Here is a 23,311-nt window from a genome sequence, read left to right on the forward strand (position 1 = left end):
TTTGTGATTTTCCGGATCGGTATTTTCGGTACCGATACGGTACCGAGCTTATCCCTAATTGTTATTACTTTTGTCTGTTAGTTTCATTTACTCCTACTTCTGTTGCTACTTTTGTTTCTCCTACTTCTGTTAGTACTTTCGGTACCGGTACGGTAGCGCTACTTTCGTTTGTCCTATTTTTGTTGCTACTTACATTCGTCCTACTTTCGTTGTTCTACTTTTATTGCCATTTACGTTCGTCCTACTTTCGTTTGTTCTATTTTCGTATCTCCAGCTTTTGTTTGACCTAGTTTCATTTAAGATGGTTGACTTTCCCAGGTAATTATGTATGACAAGGTAATTAAACACCCCCCCCCCCCCCCACCTCTCTTTATTTAATGAAAATTGATTCTAAAACTATCATGTGTGTAGAGGATTTTAAAGCCCGTTAACACTTTAATCCATCTTGCATTTAACGACCCTTATCCTATAAAGGGAGTGATATGCTACTTGTTAACCCTTGTCAACTCAGCTTTAACGTCCTGGACGTTAACGAAACCCTATGGATACTTTGTAATTCACTCTATAATTTGTAATGATTTATTTAGTTCGATTTGGGCTTTGGTTGTGGGCTTGTGGTTATAAAATTTAGCTGTTAAAAAACATTGTAATGATTTATTTTTCATAAAGTTAAAACATTACTAACTAATATAATTACACTTTGTGTGATAAGTTTGCACTCGAATATCAAACATTATCATAAAATTCAACGTTCCACCCACAAAGAATTGAAAAACCTCACTATAAATAACGACCAAAGCTAACTTCCAACTCACTTGCAAGTTGCAATATAAGAAGTTTAGAGAGAGAAAGTTAGTGAGAGAAAGAAAATGGGGCAAGACCATGGAACAACTCGAAAAGGTCCATGGACAGAGCAGGAAGATTTCCAGTTGGTGTTTCATGTTCACATGTTCGGCGACCGCAGATGGGACTTCATTGCCGGTGTTTCAGGTTTGAAGGTGGCGGGAGTAAAACACAAAAGAAAACTAATTATAGGCTGCATTAATTTTTAAACCAGGAAAAAAAATAACTATCACAACTGTTGGTTTCATTCACAAATTAACGTTTTCTCTTGTGTATAACCCCCAAAATATTGTTTTTGGGGATTATTTTTCTTTTTGTTGGTTTTATAATATTCTCAGGTTTGAAAAGAACCGGAAAAAGTTGCAGGTTGAGATGGGTTAATTATCTGAATCCGGGTTTGAAAAGAGGGAAGCTGGCTACTCATGAAGAACGACTTGTTCTTGAACTTCATTCTAAGTTTGGCAACAGGTTTGATTTTTGAATTGGATTTTATTAGTCTAAACTATGATTATTTACCGGTAATAATCAATGCTGATAATTATACCAGTAGCACTAATAACTTTTGCTTGCGTTGCTAAGTGCAACTTTACTCACATAATATCATAGAATTACTCTTGATTTACACTCGACTTTGCGGAAAAGGAAAATCCATTTTCCCGTTACTGAGAGAAATTTAGTAGAAGTCAAAGCTTAAATCTATGATTATATATAAGTTGGATTGCTTTTGACAACATAAGTGAAAGTTCGGAATAGGATTGTCATTAGCTGTGTATATTATCTATTAATATGTTATAGTTTGGATCATTAAAATTCTATTTGCTGATTTTTAATAATTTATTAGAAACAAAACAAATTTTAGTTAATTTTCGTAACTTAATAAAAATCTCTTTGTAGAATCCATGGTTTTGAATCATATTTGTGCCATTTTTGCACCAACCAATGATTAATCACTAATGAAGAAGTGGGCATCTTTTGACTATAATATATACTACTATGCCCGTGCATGTTTTCCGCCCAAGGTGTCTTTTTCTATGTGTTCTTCTCTTTGTATGTATTATGATTATGTAATATTGTTTATTGTTTTAAAAAACAAAAAAAAACTTATAAAACTGCTTACTATAATTAAGAAAACTAATTATATCCCCCTCTCTTTCTTAGTGCTTGTGTCACTCTATAAACAACCTTTAGCAATTATTATTTAATAATATGTTTGTAAGGCCCCGAACTCGGTAGCCCTACTTTCGCGTCGAATTTACTCATAAACACAGTTCTTACAAATCAGAGTTCATTAAAACTTTCGTGGAAAATAAAAACTTCCATGAAACGTTACAGCAATCCAAAACTTGCCTTAATTAAACATTCTTGTCTTCCAAAATAAACGTCAATTACATCAAAACATCTTGAGTCTTCAGATGCTAATAGCCCACCATGTGCCCGCTCAAGCTAGCTGTCTCATTCTACTCACCTGCGTGCATACTAAAAGTCAGCTACGCTGAGTGAGTTCTAGTTAATCAAGCAACTTATCATACAACCACTACATGCATCATATACGTGTCCGAAGACACTTAACCCACTGTCTAACCCGCTACTTCTCAACCACTTAATTACCCCTACAGCTTAGCCAATTAATTACCCCTACAGCTTAACCATTAATGCCACTTATGCCACTTTATGCCACTTGTGCCACTTTATGCCACTTTAATAACGAAGACACGCATAGACTCACTCTACCACGTGCTCACGTTATGCCCCTAACTCTATTACTAGACCCCTATCCACTTCTATCACACTATACTTCTACTTGTCTATAACCCACTTCCTATCAGCACATTATTTACGTAATAAACAAGTCACATCATAACATTCATACACACTATCAACCACTTGGAATTTACTATCCTTGGCGATGCGTGCAATATCCGAAGATCGTTCACGCACCAACAAGTATTATATAATAGCTACCTCGTATAACATCTATAGCATACACTTACCACTTAAGGTAAGTGTATTCACACTTCACATCGAGTATGCACACAGCCCAGAAAACATAACAAAGAATGGGGCTAGAAACTCACCTGAACTCTGCTTCTTCTTTCGATAGTTGTAAATCCCTTCTTTAACTGAACTCGGCTGACTGTATAAGTTACACGTATCAATACTCGCCTGATCTAATCTGGCGGCCTAGTATTAGCTTACTTTTACTTATCGTTTATAATTTATTTTCTAATCGAACTCGACTTTAGGCGAAGTTAAACCTTAGGCGAACTTAGCTTTAAGCGAAGTTAAACCTTAGGCGAACTTAGCTTTAGGCGAAGTTGTCATCAGGCGAACTTAGCTTTACGCGAAGTTGTCATCAGGCGAACTTAGCTTTACGCGAAGTTGTCATCAGGCGAACTTAGCTTAGGCGAAGTTGTCATCAGGCGAACTTAGCTTAGGCGAAGTTGTCATCAGGCGAACTTAGCTTAGGCGAAGTTGTCATCAGGCGAACTTAGCTTTACAGGCGAAGTTCATCAGGCGAACTTAGCTTACAGGCGAAGTTCATCAGGCGAACATAGCTTACAGGCGAAGTTGTCGTCTGCAGCTACTGTTCGTTCTTAAATCCCTTAATCACCTTCGTTTCTTAACCAAATAACTCGATTTAGGTACCCACGGAATCGTCTGACCAGCGCCTACAAACCCCAACCATCAAATCGACCTAACATCGATGTTTAAAGCGTGCGATTTAGGCATATAGGTTACGGGTTCTTTTTATCAATCGATTAACCCATCAAATCATAACCATTTTCAGTAAGATTAGCTTTGTTGGATTCGTTTTTACCATACAAACTCAGATCTATCATTTCTCAAATCAAACCGAACCTATACGAACGATTTCTAACTATAAACGTACCTTGAACGAGTCGAACTACGAACACGGTTAAGCCTTGACGTTGTTTTGGTCCGTCACGACGTTCCAGCACCAACAAGCTCGGGTTTTTGCCTTCGGATCTTGGTTCGGGTTATAAGATGGTGTTGAGTGTGTTTTGGTGGTGTATGGAATATGTGAGAATGAGGATTAAATGGTGATTAATGGTATTTATATTTAGGGATCATGGACTTAAGCCCATGGACTCTCCTTCCTTCTTTCATAACCCAAGTCCATAACCCATATCCATTACCCAACACTAGCCCGACCCATACCAACTCCTACTCTATTTATTTATTTCCCGATAACCCGAGTAAACTTTCCCTCTATTATTAAGTAATACAATTAATATTATTTTTGAAATTTCGGGATGTTACAAGTCTTTCCTCCTTAAAGAGGTTTCGTCCCCGAAACCTAACTTATTCCCTATAAAAGGAAAACTTCTTATATTTACACACTTTATTGAATCGCCTTTGCTTTCTGGGTTATCCCTCTTACTCCTGTCTTGTAGTCATCGAGCGGTGATCATGTGTTTTTGCTATTACGGTAGCTTGTCCATGAAGCCCTCGATGTACCAAGTCTCGTATCGCCTTCCCGAGGAACCTTGTTTTATATAATAACGCTAACTCCTAAGGCGACGCTTTACCATCACACAACTATTTATCATAACCAACATGCATTCAAGATAGATTCATAGGTCGATCATACAAAATCACAAGAAGTCACAAGTACTTCATAACATAAAAGGAAATCATTCAAGCTTGCTAAACAAACATAGGTTCAACTGTAACATAAAACACTCTTCAACTACTAAACATAAAACAACTGTGACATGCCACTTATTCTCCTGCAACCTCCTCAGCAGCTAATAGACCATCCTTTCACGCGTTTCCTCTTCCTTCCCCCACTGCCACGGCTTCTCCACACTCCCTAGCTATGTGACCTGACTTACCACACTTGTAACACTTCTGGTCCTCGGTGCATTTACGGGAGATGTGCCCCTTCCTCCCACATCGGTAGCACTGATTTGGACCAGCCTTGCATTCCCCCAAGTGCATTTTCCCGCACACCTTACATGCTTCCTTTCCTGCCATCTTCTGTGTCTTTCTCCCTGTACGCTCCACGACATCCCCAGCTCTTTTAGTTCATTTCCCTTTTTCCTCATCTTCCACTTCCACATCATCCGCCGCCAGATCATCATAGACCATCTCCGCCAACTCGACCGCAGACTCAAAGGTAAATGGTTTGCTTGTCCTGACTAACATGCGGACTCTCTGTGGTAATCCCCTCACATAACACTTGATTCTCTTAGCCTCAGTGCTGACCATATCGGGTACCAACCTAGACATTCGATTGAACTCTGTAGTGTACTCACGATGTGTCATCGTCCCAGCTTTCAAGTTTAGGAACTTCATCTCCGCCCTTTCAACCTCGGCGTCAGCACAGAACTTCTTCATCACTAACTCCTTCAGATCGTCCCACTTCATCTCTTCGATCTCTTCTCGGGTCTTCCTCTGCTCCACACTCTCCCACCAATACATAGCCTCATCTTCAAATGATTGGGTGGCATAACCGACAGCTTGGTCAGGACGACACTCGCTGATTCGGATGATTTTATCCATGGCGGTTATCCACTGAAGAGTAGCGATTGCGTCTCCCAACCCAGTCAGCTTTGGCGGGTCGCATCCTTTGAAGGACTTATAGTTGCACCCATCTTGGCCCCTTTTCCTGTCACCGACCTCCACAGACTTATCCTCACTCGAAGCCTCTCTTTCTCCTTCCCCGTCCTTCCTACCATCACCACCCGCCCCTTCAGCAGTTCGTTCACGGCTTCAATCAGATCTTTCGGGATTCAGGTTCTTCACAGCAGCAACTACAGCTTGAACAATGGCTGCTTGAACTGCAGGGCTAAGTTGAACCTCTTCGTTATAGTTCTGGTCTCTTCCAGCTGCGCTTCCTTCATCTTCGGTGTTGGAATCTTCTTCTACCGAGGGTTGCCGGACAGGACGAGGCCTGCCACGACGTCCAGTGCGACCTCCAGCTCCAACAATGTCTCCAGCTCCAGCCATAGTATTCTAAAAGGGAAAACACAAACATCATCACTCGAGGAACTATTTAGTACAAGGATAGCAAGGCTAACAGGTAATAACAGTGGCCAGCTGTGACTAGCTGATCACGTTGCTTTCCGTGTCCTATACACTTCCCTTTATGAGTCTCTTTGTGCTGGTCTTACTTAAGCAGTTAGTCAAATCAAACAATCAATTATTCCTATCCCTGCCGATCACATATCTTTTCTTTCTCATTAACATATATCATTTAATCATACACTTTACCTTTACTGATCTTGCTTGAGCGAAACATGGCATTCTTGAACTGGCATCTTCTTTCCTTTCTTACTTAAATCCCATTCTCTGTTCGAGTCTAAGCATGTAGGATGCTTAAATCTCTCGAACTTTGCTCTGATACCAACTTGTAAGGCCCCGAACTCGGTAGCCCTACTTTCGCGTCGGATTTACTCATAAACACAGTTCTTACAAATCAGAGTTCATTAAAACTTTCGCGGAAAATAAAAACTTCCATGAAACGTTACAGCAATCCAAAACTTGCCTTAATTAAACATTCTTGTCTTCCAAAATAAACGTCAATTACATCAAAAGATCTTGAGTCTTCAGATGCCAGTCTCCTATTCGCCCACCATGTGCCCGCTCAAGCTAGCTGTCTCATTCTACTCACCTGCGTGCATACTAAAAGTCAGCTACGCTGAGTGAGTTCTAGTTAATCAAGCAACTTATCATACAACCACTACATGCATCATATACGTGTCCAAAGACACTTAACCCACTGTCTAACCCGCTACTTCTCAACCACTTAATTACCCCTACAGCTTAGCCAATTAATTACCCCTACAGCTTAACCATTAATGCCACTTATGCCACTTTATGCCACTTATGCCACTTTATGCCACTTGTGCCACTTTATGCCACTTGTGCCACTTTATGTCACTTTAATAACGAAGACACGCATAGACTCACTCTACCACGTGCTCACGTTATGCCCCTAACTCTATTACTAGACCCCTATCCACTTCTATCACACTATACTTCTACTTGTCTATAACCCACTTCCTATCAGCACATTATTTACGTAATAAACAAGTCACATCATAACATTCATACACACTATCAACCACTTGGAATTTACTATCCTTGGCGATGCGTGCAATATCCGAAGATCGTTCACGCACCAACAAGTATTATATAATAGCTACCTCGTATAACATCTATAGCATACACTTACCACTTAAGGTAAGTGTATTCACACTTCACATCGAGTATGCACACAGCCCAGAAAACATAACAAAGAATGGGGCTAGAAACTCACCTGAACTCTGCTTCTTCTTTCGATAGTTGTAAATCCCTTCTTTAACTGAACTCGGCTGACTGTATAAGTTACACGTATCAATACTCGCCTGATCTAATCTGGCGGCCTAGTATTAGCTTACTTTTACTTATCGTTTATAATTTATTTTCTAATCGAACTCGACTTTAGGCGAAGTTAAACCTTAGGCGAACTTAGCTTTAAGCGAAGTTAAACCTTAGGCGAACTTAGCTTTAGGCGAAGTTGTCATCAGGCGAACTTAGCTTTACGCGAAGTTGTCATCAGGCGAACTTAGCTTTACGCGAAGTTGTCATCAGGCGAACTTAGCTTAGGCGAAGTTGTCATCAGGCGAACTTAGCTTAGGCGAAGTTTTCATCAGGCGAACTTAGCTTAGGCGAAGTTTTCATCAGGCGAACTTAGCTTTACAGGCGAAGTTCATCAGGCGAACTTAGCTTACAGGCGAAGTTCATCAGGCGAACATAGCTTACAGGCGAAGTTGTCGTCTGCAGCTACTGTTCGTTCTTAAATCCCTTAATCACCTTCGTTTCTTAACCAAATAACTCGATTTAGGTACCCACGGAATCGTCTGACCAGCGCCTACAAACCCCAACCATCAAATCGACCTAACATCGATGTTTAAAGCGTGCGATTTAGGCATATAGGTTACGGGTTCTTTTTATCAATCGATTAACCCATCAAATCATAACCATTTTCAGTAAGATTAGCTTTGTTGGATTCGTTTTTACCATACAAACTCAGATCTATCATTTCTCAAATCAAACCGAACCTATACGAACGATTTCTAACTATAAACGTACCTTGAACGAGTCGAACTACGAACACGGTTAAGCCTTGACGTTGTTTTGGTCCGTCACGACGTTCCAGCACCAACAAGCTCGGGTTTTCGCCTTCGGATCTTGGTTCGGGTTATAAGATGGTGTTGAGTGTGTTTTGGTGGTGTATGGAATATGTGAGAATGAGGATTAAATGGTGATTAATGGTATTTATATTTAGGGATCATGGACTTAAGCCCATGGACTCTCCTTCCTTCTTTCATAACCCAAGTCCATAACCCATATCCATTACCCAACACTAGCCCGACCCATACCAACTCCTACTCTATTTATTTATTTCCCGATAACCCGAGTAAACTTTCCCTCTATTATTAAGTAATACAATTAATATTATTTTGGAAATTTCGGGATGTTACAAGTCTTTCCTCCTTAAAGAGGTTTCGTCCCCGAAACCTAACTTATTCCCTATAAAAGGAAAACTTCTTATATTTACACACTTTATTGAATCGCCTTTGCTTTCTGGGTTATCCCTCTTACTCCTGTCTTGTAGTCATCGAGCGGTGATCATGTGTTTTTGCTATTACGGTAGCTTGTCCATGAAGCCCTCGATGTACCAAGTCTCGTATCGCCTTCCCGAGGAACCTTGTTTTATATAATAACGCTAACTCCTAAGGCGACGCTTTACCATCACACAACTATTTATCATAACCAACATGCATTCAAGATAGATTCATAGGTCGATCATACAAAATCACAAGAAGTCACAAGTACTTCATAACATAAAAGGAAATCATTCAAGCTTGCTAAACAAACATAGGTTCAACTGTAACATAAAACACTCTTCAACTACTAAACATAAAACAACTGTGACATGCCACTTATTCTCCTGCAACCTCCTCAGCAGCTAATAGACCATCCTTTCACGCGTTTCCTCTTCCTTCCCCCACTGCCACGGCTTCTCCACACTCCCTAGCTATGTGACCTGACTTACCACACTTGTAACACTTCTGGTCCTCGGTGCATTTACGGGAGATGTGCCCCTTCCTCCCACATCGGTAGCACTGATTTGGACCAGCCTTGCATTCCCCCAAGTGCATTTTCCCGCACACCTTACATGCTTCCTTTCCTGCCATCTTCTGTGTCTTTCTCCCTGTACGCTCCACGACATCCCCAGCTCTTTTAGTTCATTTCCCTTTTTCCTCATCTTCCACTTCCACATCATCCGCCGCCAGATCATCATAGACCATCTCCGCCAACTCGACTGCAGACTCAAAGGTAAATGGTTTGCTTGTCCTGACTAACATGCGGACTCTCTGTGGTAATCCCCTCACATAACACTTGATTCTCTTAGCCTCAGTGCTGACCATATCGGGTACCAACCTAGACATTCGATTGAACTCTGTAGTGTACTCACGATGTGTCATCGTCCCAGCTTTCAAGTTTAGGAACTTCATCTCCGCCCTTTCAACCTCGGCGTCAGCACAGAACTTCTTCATCACTAACTCCTTCAGATCGTCCCACTTCATCTCTTCGATCTCTTCTCGGGTCTTCCTCTGCTCCACACTCTCCCACCAATACATAGCCTCATCTTCAAATGATTGGGTGGCATAACCGACAGCTTGGTCAGGACGACACTCGCTGATTCGGATGATTTTATCCATGGCGGTTATCCACTGAAGAGTAGCGATTGCGTCTCCCAACCCAGTCAGCTTTGGCGGGTCGCATCCTTTGAAGGACTTATAGTTGCACCCATCTTGGCCCCTTTTCCTGTCACCGACCTCCACAGACTTATCCTCACTCGAAGCCTCTCTTTCTCCTTCCCCGTCCTTCCTACCATCACCACCCGCCCCTTCAACAGTTCGTTCACGGCTTCAATCAGATCTTTCGGGATTCAGGTTCTTCACAGCAGCAACTACAGCTTGAACAATGGCTGCTTGAACTGCAGGGCTAAGTTGAACCTCTTCGTTATAGTTCTGGTCTCTTCCAGCTGCGCTTCCTTCATCTTCGGTGTTGGAATCTTCTTCTACCGAGGGTTGCCGGACAGGACGAGGCCTGCCACGACGTCCAGTGCGACCTCCAGCTCCAACAATGTCTCCAGCTCCAGCCATAGATTCTAAAAGGGAAAACACAAACATCATCACTCGAGGAACTATTTAGTACAAGGATAGCAAGGCTAACAGGTAATAACAGTGGCCAGCTGTGACTAGCTGATCACGTTGCTTTCCGTGTCCTATACACTTCCCTTTATGAGTCTCTTTGTGCTGGTCTTACTTAAGCAGTTAGTCAAATCAAACAATCAATTATTCCTATCCCTGCCGATCACATATCTTTTCTTTCTCATTAACATATATCATTTAATCATACACTTTACCTTTACTGATCTTGCTTGAGCGAAACATGGCATTCTTGAACTGGCATCTTCTTTCCTTTCTTACTTAAATCCCATTCTCTGTTCGAGTCTAAGCATGTAGGATGCTTAAATCTCTCGAACTTTGCTCTGATACCAACTTGTAAGGCCCCGAACTCGGTAGCCCTACTTTCGCGTCGGATTTACTCATAAACACAGTTCTTACAAATCAGAGTTCATTAAAACTTTCGCGGAAAATAAAAACTTCCATGAAACGTTACAGCAATCCAAAACTTGCCTTAATTAAACATTCTTGTCTTCCAAAATAAACGTCAATTACATCAAAAGATCTTGAGTCTTCAGATGCCAGTCTCCTATTCGCCCACCATGTGCCCGCTCAAGCTAGCTGTCTCATTCTACTCACCTGCGTGCATACTAAAAGTCAGCTACGCTGAGTGAGTTCTAGTTAATCAAGCAACTTATCATACAACCACTACATGCATCATATACGTGTCCGAAGACACTTAACCCACTGTCTAACCCGCTACTTCTCAACCACTTAATTACCCCTACAGCTTAGCCAATTAATTACCCCTACAGCTTAACCATTAATGCCACTTATGCCACTTTATGCCACTTATGCCACTTTATGCCACTTGTGCCACTTTATGCCACTTGTGCCACTTTATGTCACTTTAATAACGAAGACACGCATAGACTCACTCTACCACGTGCTCACGTTATGCCCCTAACTCTATTACTAGACCCCTATCCACTTCTATCACACTATACTTCTACTTGTCTATAACCCACTTCCTATCAGCACATTATTTACGTAATAAACAAGTCACATCATAACATTCATACACACTATCAACCACTTGGAATTTACTATCCTTGGCGATGCGTGCAATATCCGAAGATCGTTCACGCACCAACAAGTATTATATAATAGCTACCTCGTATAACATCTATAGCATACACTTACCACTTAAGGTAAGTGTATTCACACTTCACATCGAGTATGCACACAGCCTCGAAAACATAACAAGGAAATGGGGCTAGAAACTCACCTGAACTCTACTTCTTCTTTCGATAGTTGTAAATCCCTTCTTTAACTGAGCTCGGCTGACTGTATAAGTTACACGTATCAATACTCGCCTGATCTAATCTGGCGGCCTAGTATTAGCTTACTTTTACTTATCGTTTATAATTTATTTTCTAATCGAACTCGACTTTAGGCGAAGTTAAACCTTAGGCGAACTTAGCTTTAGGCGAAGTTAAACCTTAGGCGAACTTAGGTTTAGGCGAAGTTGTCATCAGGCGAACTTAGCTTTACGCGAAGTTGTCATCAGGCGAACTTAGCTTTAGGCGAAGTTGTCATCAGGCGAACTTAGCTTAGGCGAAGTTGTCATCAGGCGAACTTAGCTTAGGCGAAGTTGTCATCAGGCGAACTTAGCTTTACAGGCGAAGTTCATCAGGCGAACTTAGCTTACAGGCGAAGTTCATCAGGCGAACATAGCTTACAGGCGAAGTTGTCGTCTGCAGCTACTGTTCGTTCTTAAATCCCTTAATCACCTTCGTTTCTTAACCAAATAACTCGATTTAGGTACCCACGGAATCGTCTGACCAGCGCCTACAAACCCCAACATCAAATCGACCTAACATCGATGTTTAAAGAGTGCGATTTAGGCATATAGGTTACGGGTTCTTTTTATCAATCGATTAACCCATCAAATCATAACCATTTTCAGTAAGATTAGCTTTGTTGGATTCGTTTTTACCATACAAACTCAGATCTATCATTTCTCAAATCAAACCGAACCTATACGAACGATTTCTAACTATAAACGTACCTTGAACGAGTCGAACTACGAACACGGTTAAGCCTTGATGTTGTTTTGGTCCGTCACGACGTTCCAGCACCAACAAGCTCGGGTTTTCGCCTTCGGATCTTGGTTCGGGTTATAAGATGGTGTTGTGTGTGTTTTGGTGGTGTATGGAATATGTGAGAATGAGGATTAAATGGTGATTAATGGTATTTATATTTAGGGATCATGGGCTTAAGCCCATGGACTCTCCTTTCTTCTTTCATAACCCAAGTCCATAACCCATATCCATTACCCAACACTAGCCCGACCCATACCAACTCCTACTCTATTTATTTATTTCCCGATAACCCGAGTAAACTTTCCCTCTATTATTAAGTAATACAATTAATATATTTTAGAAATTTCGGGATGTTACAATGTTGGAATCATTCCAAAATATATATTCATCTTTCTAAATATTTAGTTGCAAAAAAATAGTGTTAGTTCTTTATTGTCATTGTATCTTGCATTTATAAAGCTGTCCAACAAAGTATTTCACTCAAAATTTCAAGTCGATTATATTCATATTTTATGTATTTATGGAAACAACTTCTCTATTCTCATAAATAGAAGTAAGGTTTACCTATATCTCATCATCTCCTATAGTCTATCAAGAGTTTTTGTTATTTGTGAGATTTATAGGGCATGATTATTATATAGCCCGTGTATATATTATGTTACTATAAAACTTAGCTATATTTGGAGGAGTATGCGCATGTGAAGATTTATACAACCCATTTTTTTTATTTAGAAACCATATTATACTAAAAGGACGTATCAATATTAATGTTTTCAGGTGGTCTAAGATTGCACAAAAATTACCCGGACGAACGGATAATGAGATTAAGAACTACTGGAGAACTCATATGAGGAAAAGAGCTCAAGAAAAGAAGAGGACAACTTCTAGACCACTATCCCCATCCCTCTCATATGGTTCTACTTCTTCATCAATATGCACTAGTCATCCTTCTGTTTGTTTCATGCCAATGACCGAAACAAAAGAAAGAAACTTCTACGACACTGGGGGAGTTGAAACGTTTAATGTCAATAACCGCAAAAACAACAAAAAGTGTGCTACTACTAGGACTAGCAATTCAAGTGAGGAACAAGAAGGATATTCCTCCATGGATGACATATGGAAGGATATAGATTTATCAGATGATAATAGTATAAAGCCATTTTTGGACCCTTACAGTGAAAGGGCACCACTGACATGGGACATCTGTATGAGCACTTCGTGGATGGCAGATGGCCAAGAAGAGTTCACTAAAAACACGTTTCATCTAGCAACACAACAGTTTAGTTCAGGAGTAGTTGACTAATTGTGTTATCTGATTTATTAATTTGGTGTAGATATAGATGGGTAGTAGATTCCACTAAATCTTTTCTCAAAACTAAAATGAATGAAATCAGAATAATATGCATATACTATTCATGATTTTATCACTTTTGGTTGTATGAAAACCTTAACGTAGATTAAGGAAGAACAAGAAATAAAGTTTGTGTTAATTAAGTGTGTGCTTCGTTTGAAATTATGTGTTTGTAACAGTTTCCCTTGTAATATATGTTCTACTATGATAAAAAGATAGTGCTAAGCTCATTTTACTAATTTGTTTCTCATTTCATTTATTGAACTCAATTATAATTTTAACAAAGAAGAATATATAAAAAATCAAACAACCATTATTAAAAATAAAATCAAACCTAAACTAAACCATGGAGGAGAAATAAACATTGTGATTTAATTACATTAAAAGTATTAAAGAAAGTTGTCGCAGTCTGCCCATATGATTAATCATTAGCTTCAGATTTGGTCCCTAAATATTAAATCTTATGGATATGGTTCTCGTAGTTTGTTCTCTTTCTTCTACGTTTAAATTAACTTAGTTAAACATTTATCATTAAGTTAGGGATTGTCAGTGGTAATTGTATCATTTAGTTTTAAATTTTTCCATGGGTCACTTTTATTAACCTAGTTATGCGTCTTATTTAATTATCGAACCATCGATGGATGGATTGACTAACACTAACCCTCATGCCTAAGGCATATACGAACACCTAATCACATATTGTTTAGACCTCCCCTCCGACATATATGAACGCCTAAACTTGAAAGTTCCCTTGTAAGAATATATATATATATATATATATATATATATATATATATGTATATATATATATATATATGCTAAGTATAAAATGAAAACCCACTTGAGTTGTGAAAACTCTAGAAACCTATTCTCAACCACATGTTTTTAATTAATGTTTAAATCTTGTAGTCCACAATTAAAATAAATAAAAAATGTAAATATAAATATAACTTTTTCTCTCTCCTGAAAACATATATAGAAATTAGTAAAAAAATGTTAAAAAATAGCAAAACATTTTTTTTTTATGTTTCGATGTTTTGTATTAAATGTTACAACATATATTACATGTAACAAAAAAAATAATGTTACATAGGGTTTTCACAGGTTTTCACAACTCAAGTGAGTTTTCATTTTAACCTTACCCTATATATATATATGTGTGTGTGTGTGTGTGTGTGGCCATCATTATCATTTATATAATAATAGATCAAAATTTATTAAATCATACCTTATTAATAATTAGTAAGGTAGTTGTTGATGGACCATACTACTCTTTCTTGCTAATCAAGGGTTTTCCCATTAATGTATATAAATACATGGAAAAGATTAATTAACATCAATAAGAAAACATAACCCTCACATTAAAATTTGTGACCCATATCTCTCTCCATATTTCGGTTTCTCAAGAACCATAATCCCCATCACTAATATACATCCTAAAGGGGAACTCGGCCAAGCTGACTATCATGTCGTTTGAAGCATTCTCATCAGTCGTGGCTACTCTCTCTACTATAACAGATATGTTTTAGTTATAGGTTTATCATAATATTTATGTTTTCCATTATCAACGTGAAGAACTGATCAATAGCCCTTGCATACAATATGTGATTTAATGTTTGGTAACGTGATGCTGCCATTTTCTCGTTACAGGTACTTATCAATAGGTAGGAACATGTTTTAATGATAAGGTTAGTTGCATTGATTATGCATTGCGTTTTCTATTCAAAAGTCGAATTAAATGATCATGGAACCTTAATCCATAAACTCATGGACGTTTAGCTTAAGCATTAAAAATCAGTATTAAGGGAAGGCATTATTTCTTGAATGGCATGATAATAACACGCATGAATTAAAGTAGACACGGAAAATTGTTCGCAATCACCCTTTTTGGTTGGCATTCCCCCAATGGGTAGTGATTCACACAACCCACAATGTCTCATAAGCTCAATTTTCGCACACCAATCTCGTGGATGATGAAAATAATTCACATGTATTTGTAGAGCCCGAAAGACTAACTAGGAAAGGCAAGAGATCCATCACATCCTTATCGGATAAAGAAGAACTTGTAAACAACATTGGCAAGTTTAACACTTGTAATGAAGTTGAATCATAGCAAAGAACCCGACTTCATGACGAGAAGTTTCGTCTTAAGCAAGAGGAACAAAAGTTGATTTGATGCTAAAATAACAACCAACTTTGGACAAACAACAACACGACTTGATCGAACTTCATCCTCAAATATTACTTCGCGTATTCTAGGCCGATGTTGGTTGAACTCCATTTTAGGTAATATTTTATTTTTAAGTTATAGAAAAAACATTTTAGGTGCATTTATTATTTTGCAATTATTTTAACATTAATTATAATTAACATAATTGAAAATTATGTTTAATATTTTTGTATTTAAACGTAAATAAAAATCAAAAAACCGAGGGAAAAAAAAGGATGGCAGCCTACTGTTTGGGAAAAAACTGAACCTAAAAATGTAAAAACTAACTTGCAGACGTGACATTCGGCAAAAACAGGATAACTCCCAATGTAATATTATAAAAACTTATTTTTGTTGTGGGTACGCCTCTGGTCTTGATATTGGTAAGTTAATATTTCAAATATAGTACAAAAAGTTAAAAGTCGATGATAGGTTGCAACCTTTGATTTATATTATAGTAGGTTGCGTATGAGTAATAACATGCAACGATTTTATCTTTTCGAAAGCTTTTAAATTTGATATTTTATATTTAACTAATTTGCCTTTTAAAAAGCATCCATTGGACTTAAAAAATACTTGAAACTTGTTTGTTTCTTCTTCATAAAGGAAAAATGACAAGACATTGTACTGCGTGCATAAATATACACATACATGCATGCATCCGGTTAAAGAAAAGAATAAGTTCGCACCAATCGGATAAGAAGAATTGAAACCCATGAGGCCATGATCATTTGGAAAACACAAACAATCCCAATTAAACGAGAGTTCGTTAAATATTTTAAAAATTTGTTGGCTGTGATAGATTTTAATTGATATTGCTGTAAAGTATCCAACTTGTCTTTGTTAGTGTGGAAGGAAGTTATTGATCAGCGCCTGCGCATGGGGGAGTGTACCCAAGCAATTGCTTTGGGCCTTCACCCTATTAGGGCCCCCAAAACTTTAAAAGAAAAATATTAATAAGCAGATGTTTTGAAACACGCTTAATAACCAAATATAAGAGAAGAGACGTAGGAGAAAGAGAGAGATTTTATTTATTAAATGTTAATTATAATAGTATATAATGAAATATATATATATATAGGGATGTGGAAACTTAGAGAATAAGGCATGTCTATTTTAGGAGTTGATAACCATATAAATAATTATTCATAATACTCTCCCTTGGTTATCAATTTCATACGCTTGGAGGTGTTGGCTCATTAAAAACCTTGCTAGGAAAACTCAGTGGGACAAAACCATAGCTAAGGGAAAAAGAGTGCAGCGCGTATTGTCTCCCCCTAATTTATATATCCGTTAAAATGGTAAATATCGATCTTTTATGAAAGCTTCAAAAATCTTGTACTCAAATCATTTGTGTCTTCCTCCCTTGACATACGGAATGTTAAGTTTAACAATGTTGCATGATCTTCGTCCCTTCACATGAAAACTTCTTTTATGTCATCTCGTAACCTTATACTATTGTATTGATACCCTGTTGTGTTTCTCTGCATGACAAGACTAACAAAACTTGTTTTGATTGGTTAATATAACACATATCTTTCATACCTGAAATATATGTTTTAACCCATTCTGATGTTTCCTAGCTGGACACATGCCGACAAATATAAATAAAGAAAATAATAATCATATATAGCTAATACCATGATATAATGCACTTATGCATTTAATTGTGGTATTTCTGAACTAATAATATTTCATATTTAGGTAGGGAATGATATGCAGTGCATTGTTGGACATCCTTTAACGTACTCAAAGAATCAATCTTGTCTTGGTAAAATGTCTCAGCATCTTTTAGATGTACTTTGATGGATTGATAAACATATAATTACACGTATACTGAACTACAGGTCGAGTAATAATCACATCATGTCAAGGTATTTCAAAAGTTCTCCTTCTAAAAGTTCTTCATTTCTCTCGATAATGTGTACATCATCACTGTAAACTGTGATTATATGAACTTTTAGAAGTAAAATTTTGATAAAAGTATGACTAATTACATCCAACTTATTTCCCTCCTTATCAAAATATTTATTGATTGTACCAAGTTCAATCCGACTATATTAGTCCATATGTAATAAGCATAACTCCATGCATTTTCCAATACATCATGGACTTCCTTCCATCTTGACAAATTATGCATGTGAATTCATTTTTTTTTAAAGTTTTTTGTTACATAAACTTCACATTTGCACATCATTTTGTATCACATATCAAAATCCATATTGTATTATTTTTTTGTTTATTGAGATATTGTGCTCATCAAATACATTATCTTCTTTGTATGTTTATTGATACACAGAATTACATCATTATGATGTTTAATTAACTTTTCAAGCATTCAACTCCCTTAGCAACTCTTCAAGAGTTTCATTTATATTCAACATATTCAATTATCATAACATATTCAAATATGAATCTGTATACAACATGAGTCATAGTGTTCTTGAGAACATAATTTACATGATTTGATAATTCAATTCCTTAATAGACTTTCTTGTAAATTTTCAGTATCAACTGAATCACAATATTTATTAGACGCTAATCAATTCTCTTTTCGTATTTCCAGACTATTTAGGTATCGGAAAGTCGTTGCTTCCACCATTGGAGAATGTGTCTCCTCATAATCAATCATGGATATTTGCAAAATCCTTGTGTCCACAATTTTGCCTTGTATAACTTAATTCATAATTCACATAAAAGACCCTTTTGTATGGATACTGGTCCAAAAAACTTTCCGTTTCATTTGAGAATTTTAACTCTGTCTTACTAGCGTTTTTCAATTTTGGCCAATCATTCATATGCTTTTATTCATAGGCATATATTAAATATTGATCCACATCATTCCATAATTTAAGCGCTATATTGTATACAAAAGTATAATGACGTCGATTTTATTTTGATTCCGTATATCTTGTAGACATGATAAAATATAATTTATTGAGAGCTCTTTGTGTTTAGGTACCTGAGGTTCTTCAAGAACCATCATGTCTAATATCTTTCAAGAGACCAATTTACTGTACCTCACCTCGACTTGACCATCTTTATTACTTGCTCCAATTTTCGAGGAAATTTTACCTTTGGAACCGATTAGTCTACCACGCTCCATGCGTGCATTGACTTATTATCAATATGTGACTGTCCTTTTGGGACAAGAATATTAAATGGAACATTACCAGCTGTTATAGGTGCCTTAGCTAGACACTTTGTTTTGGTCAATGAATCATTTGGTAATTGATTCGTTAATAAATTATTCTTTGAACTTTTAGTTCATATAATTTAATTTGAGGATCAATGGTAATTCATTCAAACTAATTTCGTTTTCCAACTGCTTTATATCTCCCCCTAATGTTGGGAATGTTGCTTCACTAAAGTGAAAACTAATGAACCATAAACAAATATCTCATTAATGGCTCTAACTCTTTAATCATAGATAATATATAACACCGACAAAAATTCCCAACTTCCTTTGTGGGTTCATCTTTGTGTCTTGTGGTGGATTAATTTCAATATATAACACACACGAAATATTAGATGAGATATACTTGGTTACTGACCAAAAATCAATTGCAATGGGGAGGAAGTATCGTAACTTGTTGGCTCAATGTGAATGCATGTAAAATGATAAATAACCAAATAAAACATGAACTTTTGCTCTCATGATCATTGATGTTTCAACCAATTGTAGACGTTTGATGATCGTCTCAACAAAATCAATTCGTCTATTAATAGTGATTTACCAAAGTAAATATGAAAATCAAGAATACTGTGCTTGCTATCTCATTAGCTAAGCCACAAATCACACAAATTTCATGTTGTGAAATTGATAACCATTTAGACGATGCATCGATTTTAAAGCACAAAATGGTATCATGTTAGGATATGTTTATCATTTTCTCAATTCCATAACATTTATGGATTCACACTCTCCTTCAGTTGGTAAATAAATAATTCCCTCAAGAGCAATATTACATGTATAATTATTAGTAAGAATCTTTTGGTTCTTTAATAAATTTCACATCATTGACTCGGTGTGGTATAACCGGTCATGCCATTAGGTAATCATGATCCATAAACTTCAGGTTTATGATCGTATACGTATTATGTTTCTTTAATGCAAATAGTTAAATATGAGATAACCTTGTATTATTGCTTCAAGTGATGTGATTTCACTTTTGTTTTTCCACATTTTGTTCGCATGTATGATCAATTCATTTGCCATTTGTAGTGGTCAATCTCATTATTAGCATGATTATCATTATAATTCTGATGGTCGATCATTGTTACAGATTCTCAATTATGTCCATGATCAAAACGATCAATACATATTCACATTCACTTTAAGGAATAGAGTAAAACCAGACAATTTTATGGTTTTATTACTTTCACATACATACGTATATGAAGTTATTGCAACTTCAGGAGTATATTTGAGGCGTGTCAAATGGAAAATTGTCTCCGTTTATATCTCATAATTAATCTTCTCTTCACATAATAATTGAGAAGTAGGTAATTACCAATTCATATATAATTATAATTGTTGTAACCTTCAATTGATAATGAGATATGGGGTATGACACATTGACACTTCGAGTGTCATATGAATAAACACTTATACTCTTTCATGAGTGTAGTGACAATAACACAAAACTTCGATTAAGTTGTTCTTCAATATTAGTATCTATATAAATAAATAATAGCATACACAATACAAGTTATACATGAAGAATAAAGCTATAGTATGCATGTCATCATATAAAATGAGTTATAATAAACCATTATGAATTAACATTTTTCATCACTTATAAACAAATATTTTCAACTTATATGATATATAAAGGTATAACCAGTTACAAGTATGTCTCATACACATATATTTACCAGTTTACTTTGAAACATAAACAAATGTCTCCAACAAATTCTCATTCTCTTGATAACATATAATCATTTATTATTTTATCAAGTAATATCTTTACTAAACAAACATGTAACGGATTCATATCTTAATATAACTTACAAATTATTATAAACAACTCAAGTTTAAATATGAAAGATGCATACTCACAAAAATCATGGTGAATGACAACTGATAATACAGGGATCAAACTATTTCCAATATAGATTATACAATTATAGCTTTCCAGTTTTCACTTCAAAATATTTTATTATATCAATAGTTTACTTATTAGAAATTTTCTTCTTTTATATCATTCTTACAACAATCACTTATGTATTTATTATCTTTTTCATTCTCTAGAGAAGAAATATGCAAACATAATAGTTGCAAATAAATAGATAAACAATGTAATACACATTGAATCAAAAGGAAAACAATACCCACGTAGTCGCCTCACCATATATATATATATATATATATATATATATTACTTTTAAATAAATTTTAAATTCAATCAAGTAAAACATATCAATCATATGTTTAATTGTTGGGTCGTATTTTGTGGTTTATGCTTGTAGTTTTGGGTTTGGTTTTGTTGGGTTGGGCTTTTATATGTAAACCGAGATCTGTTGATCTCGGTGGGCTTTAGTTATGTTTGGGCCTAGTTGGTAGGATATATATAGAACTTATGTTAACGATATTAGGTTGTTCGTTCATTATCATTCAACCGTGTAAGTTAAGGGCTTAAGCACCCGACTTATAATATACGTGTGTTTTGAAGCTTCTTTGTGTGTTTTGATTGTGTTCTTGGTTGCTTTATTGAATCGGCTTGGTGATTAGTTTCCGCCTACTCATCGAGTATATTGATATCACAATGAAGATCCGTCACGGGAATTACAATTGGTATCAGAGCCTATAGACCTATTCTAGGCTTAGTTATTTGTGATATCAAGGATTCTATCGTCGACTTACGAGGTATCGTTTGGTCGAAGGTTTCTGGAACTTGAAGAAGATTGTTCTTCGTGTTCTTCGGCTGGTGAAGGTTTAGTTCGGAATAGATTTTGGTATATCTTACATTTAATTTGAATCCCATCTTTCTCGGGATTTAGTTAAATATTCAAGATTTACCATATCTTTAACTATTCTTAGTTCTCGGGTTGATTTTGAAGTTCTTGGGAAAATCTCAAGGTTCACAGTCAACATTCAAGGTTTTCGGGAGTATTTACAAGTTTTCTGGTTTAATTCATAGTTCTCGGGTTAAATTCGTCGTTCTCGGGCAGTTTTCATTGTTTTCAGGCAAATTTCATCGTTCTCGGTTAACTTTCTGAGTTCTCGGAAGAATTTTGCTGTTTTCGGTCAACTTATCAAGTTTTCGGTTTTTGAATATTATGGATCAATCAGATGTTATTACGTCTTCCAATGCAACTCTTCATCAAGAACTTGACTCCATCATGGGGACCACCACTCGTGTACCACGATTATTGAAATCTGAAGGGTTTGCTGAATGGAAATTTAGATTTGAGAAGTACGTGAAAGCAAAAGATGCAAAACTGTGGAGAAGCATAGTTAGAGGTCCTCAGGTTATTACCTATCAGAGAGAAGACTCTCAAGAAGTTGAGACCAAACCAGTTGAGTCATACAGATGCTGATTTTGACATTGCGGAGCAAGATGAGAAGGCTCTAGCTACATTGAACATGGCACTTTCACCTGAAATTGCCTTCGGATTTAGAGAACTGGACTCTGCCAAAGCACTCTGGGAGGCCCTCATTGAAGTATTTGAGGGAAATGAAGACATAAGGAGAAGTAGGCAAGATCTCCTAAGACAATAATTCAATATGTTCAACCATGTATTAGGAGAGTCCCTTGAGAAACAGCTTCACCGATTCATCTCGTTGATCACGGAGGTTAGGTCTGCAAATATAAACCTCTGCTGAGATCATTAAGAATACCAAGGATCTGTCTAGATTGATACTTTTGGAGGTGATGGCAATTATCAAGGCCTGTGACATGGACGACAAGCAGCGTGCCATCAATCATGCTAGCACCTACAACACTGCTGGTTATGGATTTCCAGCCAATAATGCTTTAGTTTCACAAGAAAGCTTCTCCTTGTTCAATAGTCAGCCAGCCCAACCTCAGAAACCTCAGCAGAACTTCTCTATGTTCAGGTCATCACAAGGTCAAATGACTCCTCAACCTACTCCAGCTACAAACGTCTTCTTTCCACAATCAACTCCTGCACCAAAATCACAAGTTCCCGTAATCACCTCCAGCCAGTATCACACTCAAATTCCTATTATCTCCAAGGAGACTCAAGAGAAAATCGCCCTAATGGCAGGTTTTATGAATTGCTATAATGCTTTTCTTGTTGGAGACTTGGTACAACCCGTTGTGGCTACTGAATTGGATCAGATACATCCTGATAATGTGGAAGAAATGGACATTTCATGGCAAATAGCCATGGCTGTTTTCAGGGCCAAGAAATTCACCAAAAGGACAGGCAGGAACAATTGGAATATGCCTGCAAATCAGAAAGTGGGTTTCAATAAAAGTTCTTTAAGGTGATATAATTGTCATGAGCCGGGTCATTTTGCTCGTGAATGTACAAACCCGGCTAAAAAAGGAAATAGAGAGTGGGCAATGGTCCCGGTCAATGGTGGAAGAGAAGAGAATGTGGCTGCACTGAATTTGAGTACGGG

General features: G+C 37.0%; 1 protein-coding gene across 1 annotated transcript; it reads left to right on the forward strand.

Annotated features, from left to right (window-relative positions):
* Positions 1-796: 796 nt before the first annotated feature.
* LOC143619753 (transcription factor MYB59-like) lies at positions 797-13,554 on the forward strand. The gene is made up of 3 exons (XM_077091611.1): positions 797-990; positions 1,182-1,311; positions 12,935-13,554. The coding sequence occupies exons 1-3, from the start codon at positions 870-872 to the stop codon at positions 13,458-13,460; spliced, it is 777 nt and encodes a 258-aa protein (XP_076947726.1). The 5' UTR covers positions 797-869; the 3' UTR covers positions 13,461-13,554.
* The last annotated feature ends 9,757 nt before the right edge of the window (positions 13,555-23,311 follow it).

The sequence above is a fragment of the Bidens hawaiensis genome, unplaced genomic scaffold, assembly GCF_021521415.1.
Source record: "Bidens hawaiensis isolate Kalapana, Puna unplaced genomic scaffold, B.hawaiensis_p1.1 tig00002507_1, whole genome shotgun sequence".
In the NCBI taxonomy this organism is placed as follows: domain Eukaryota; kingdom Viridiplantae; phylum Streptophyta; class Magnoliopsida; order Asterales; family Asteraceae; genus Bidens; species Bidens hawaiensis.

Bases quoted from the DNA above. Each gene is read 5' to 3' on its own strand.
- LOC143619753 (XM_077091611.1), top strand. From the start codon at position 870: ATGGGGCAAGACCATGGAACAACTCGAAAAGGTCCATGGACAGAGCAG. The intron at 991-1,181 runs GTTTGAAGGTGG...TAATATTCTCAG, and splicing joins CTTCATTGCCGGTGTTTCAG to GTTTGAAAAGAACCGGAAAA. The intron at 1,312-12,934 runs GTTTGATTTTTG...TAATGTTTTCAG, and splicing joins CATTCTAAGTTTGGCAACAG to GTGGTCTAAGATTGCACAAA.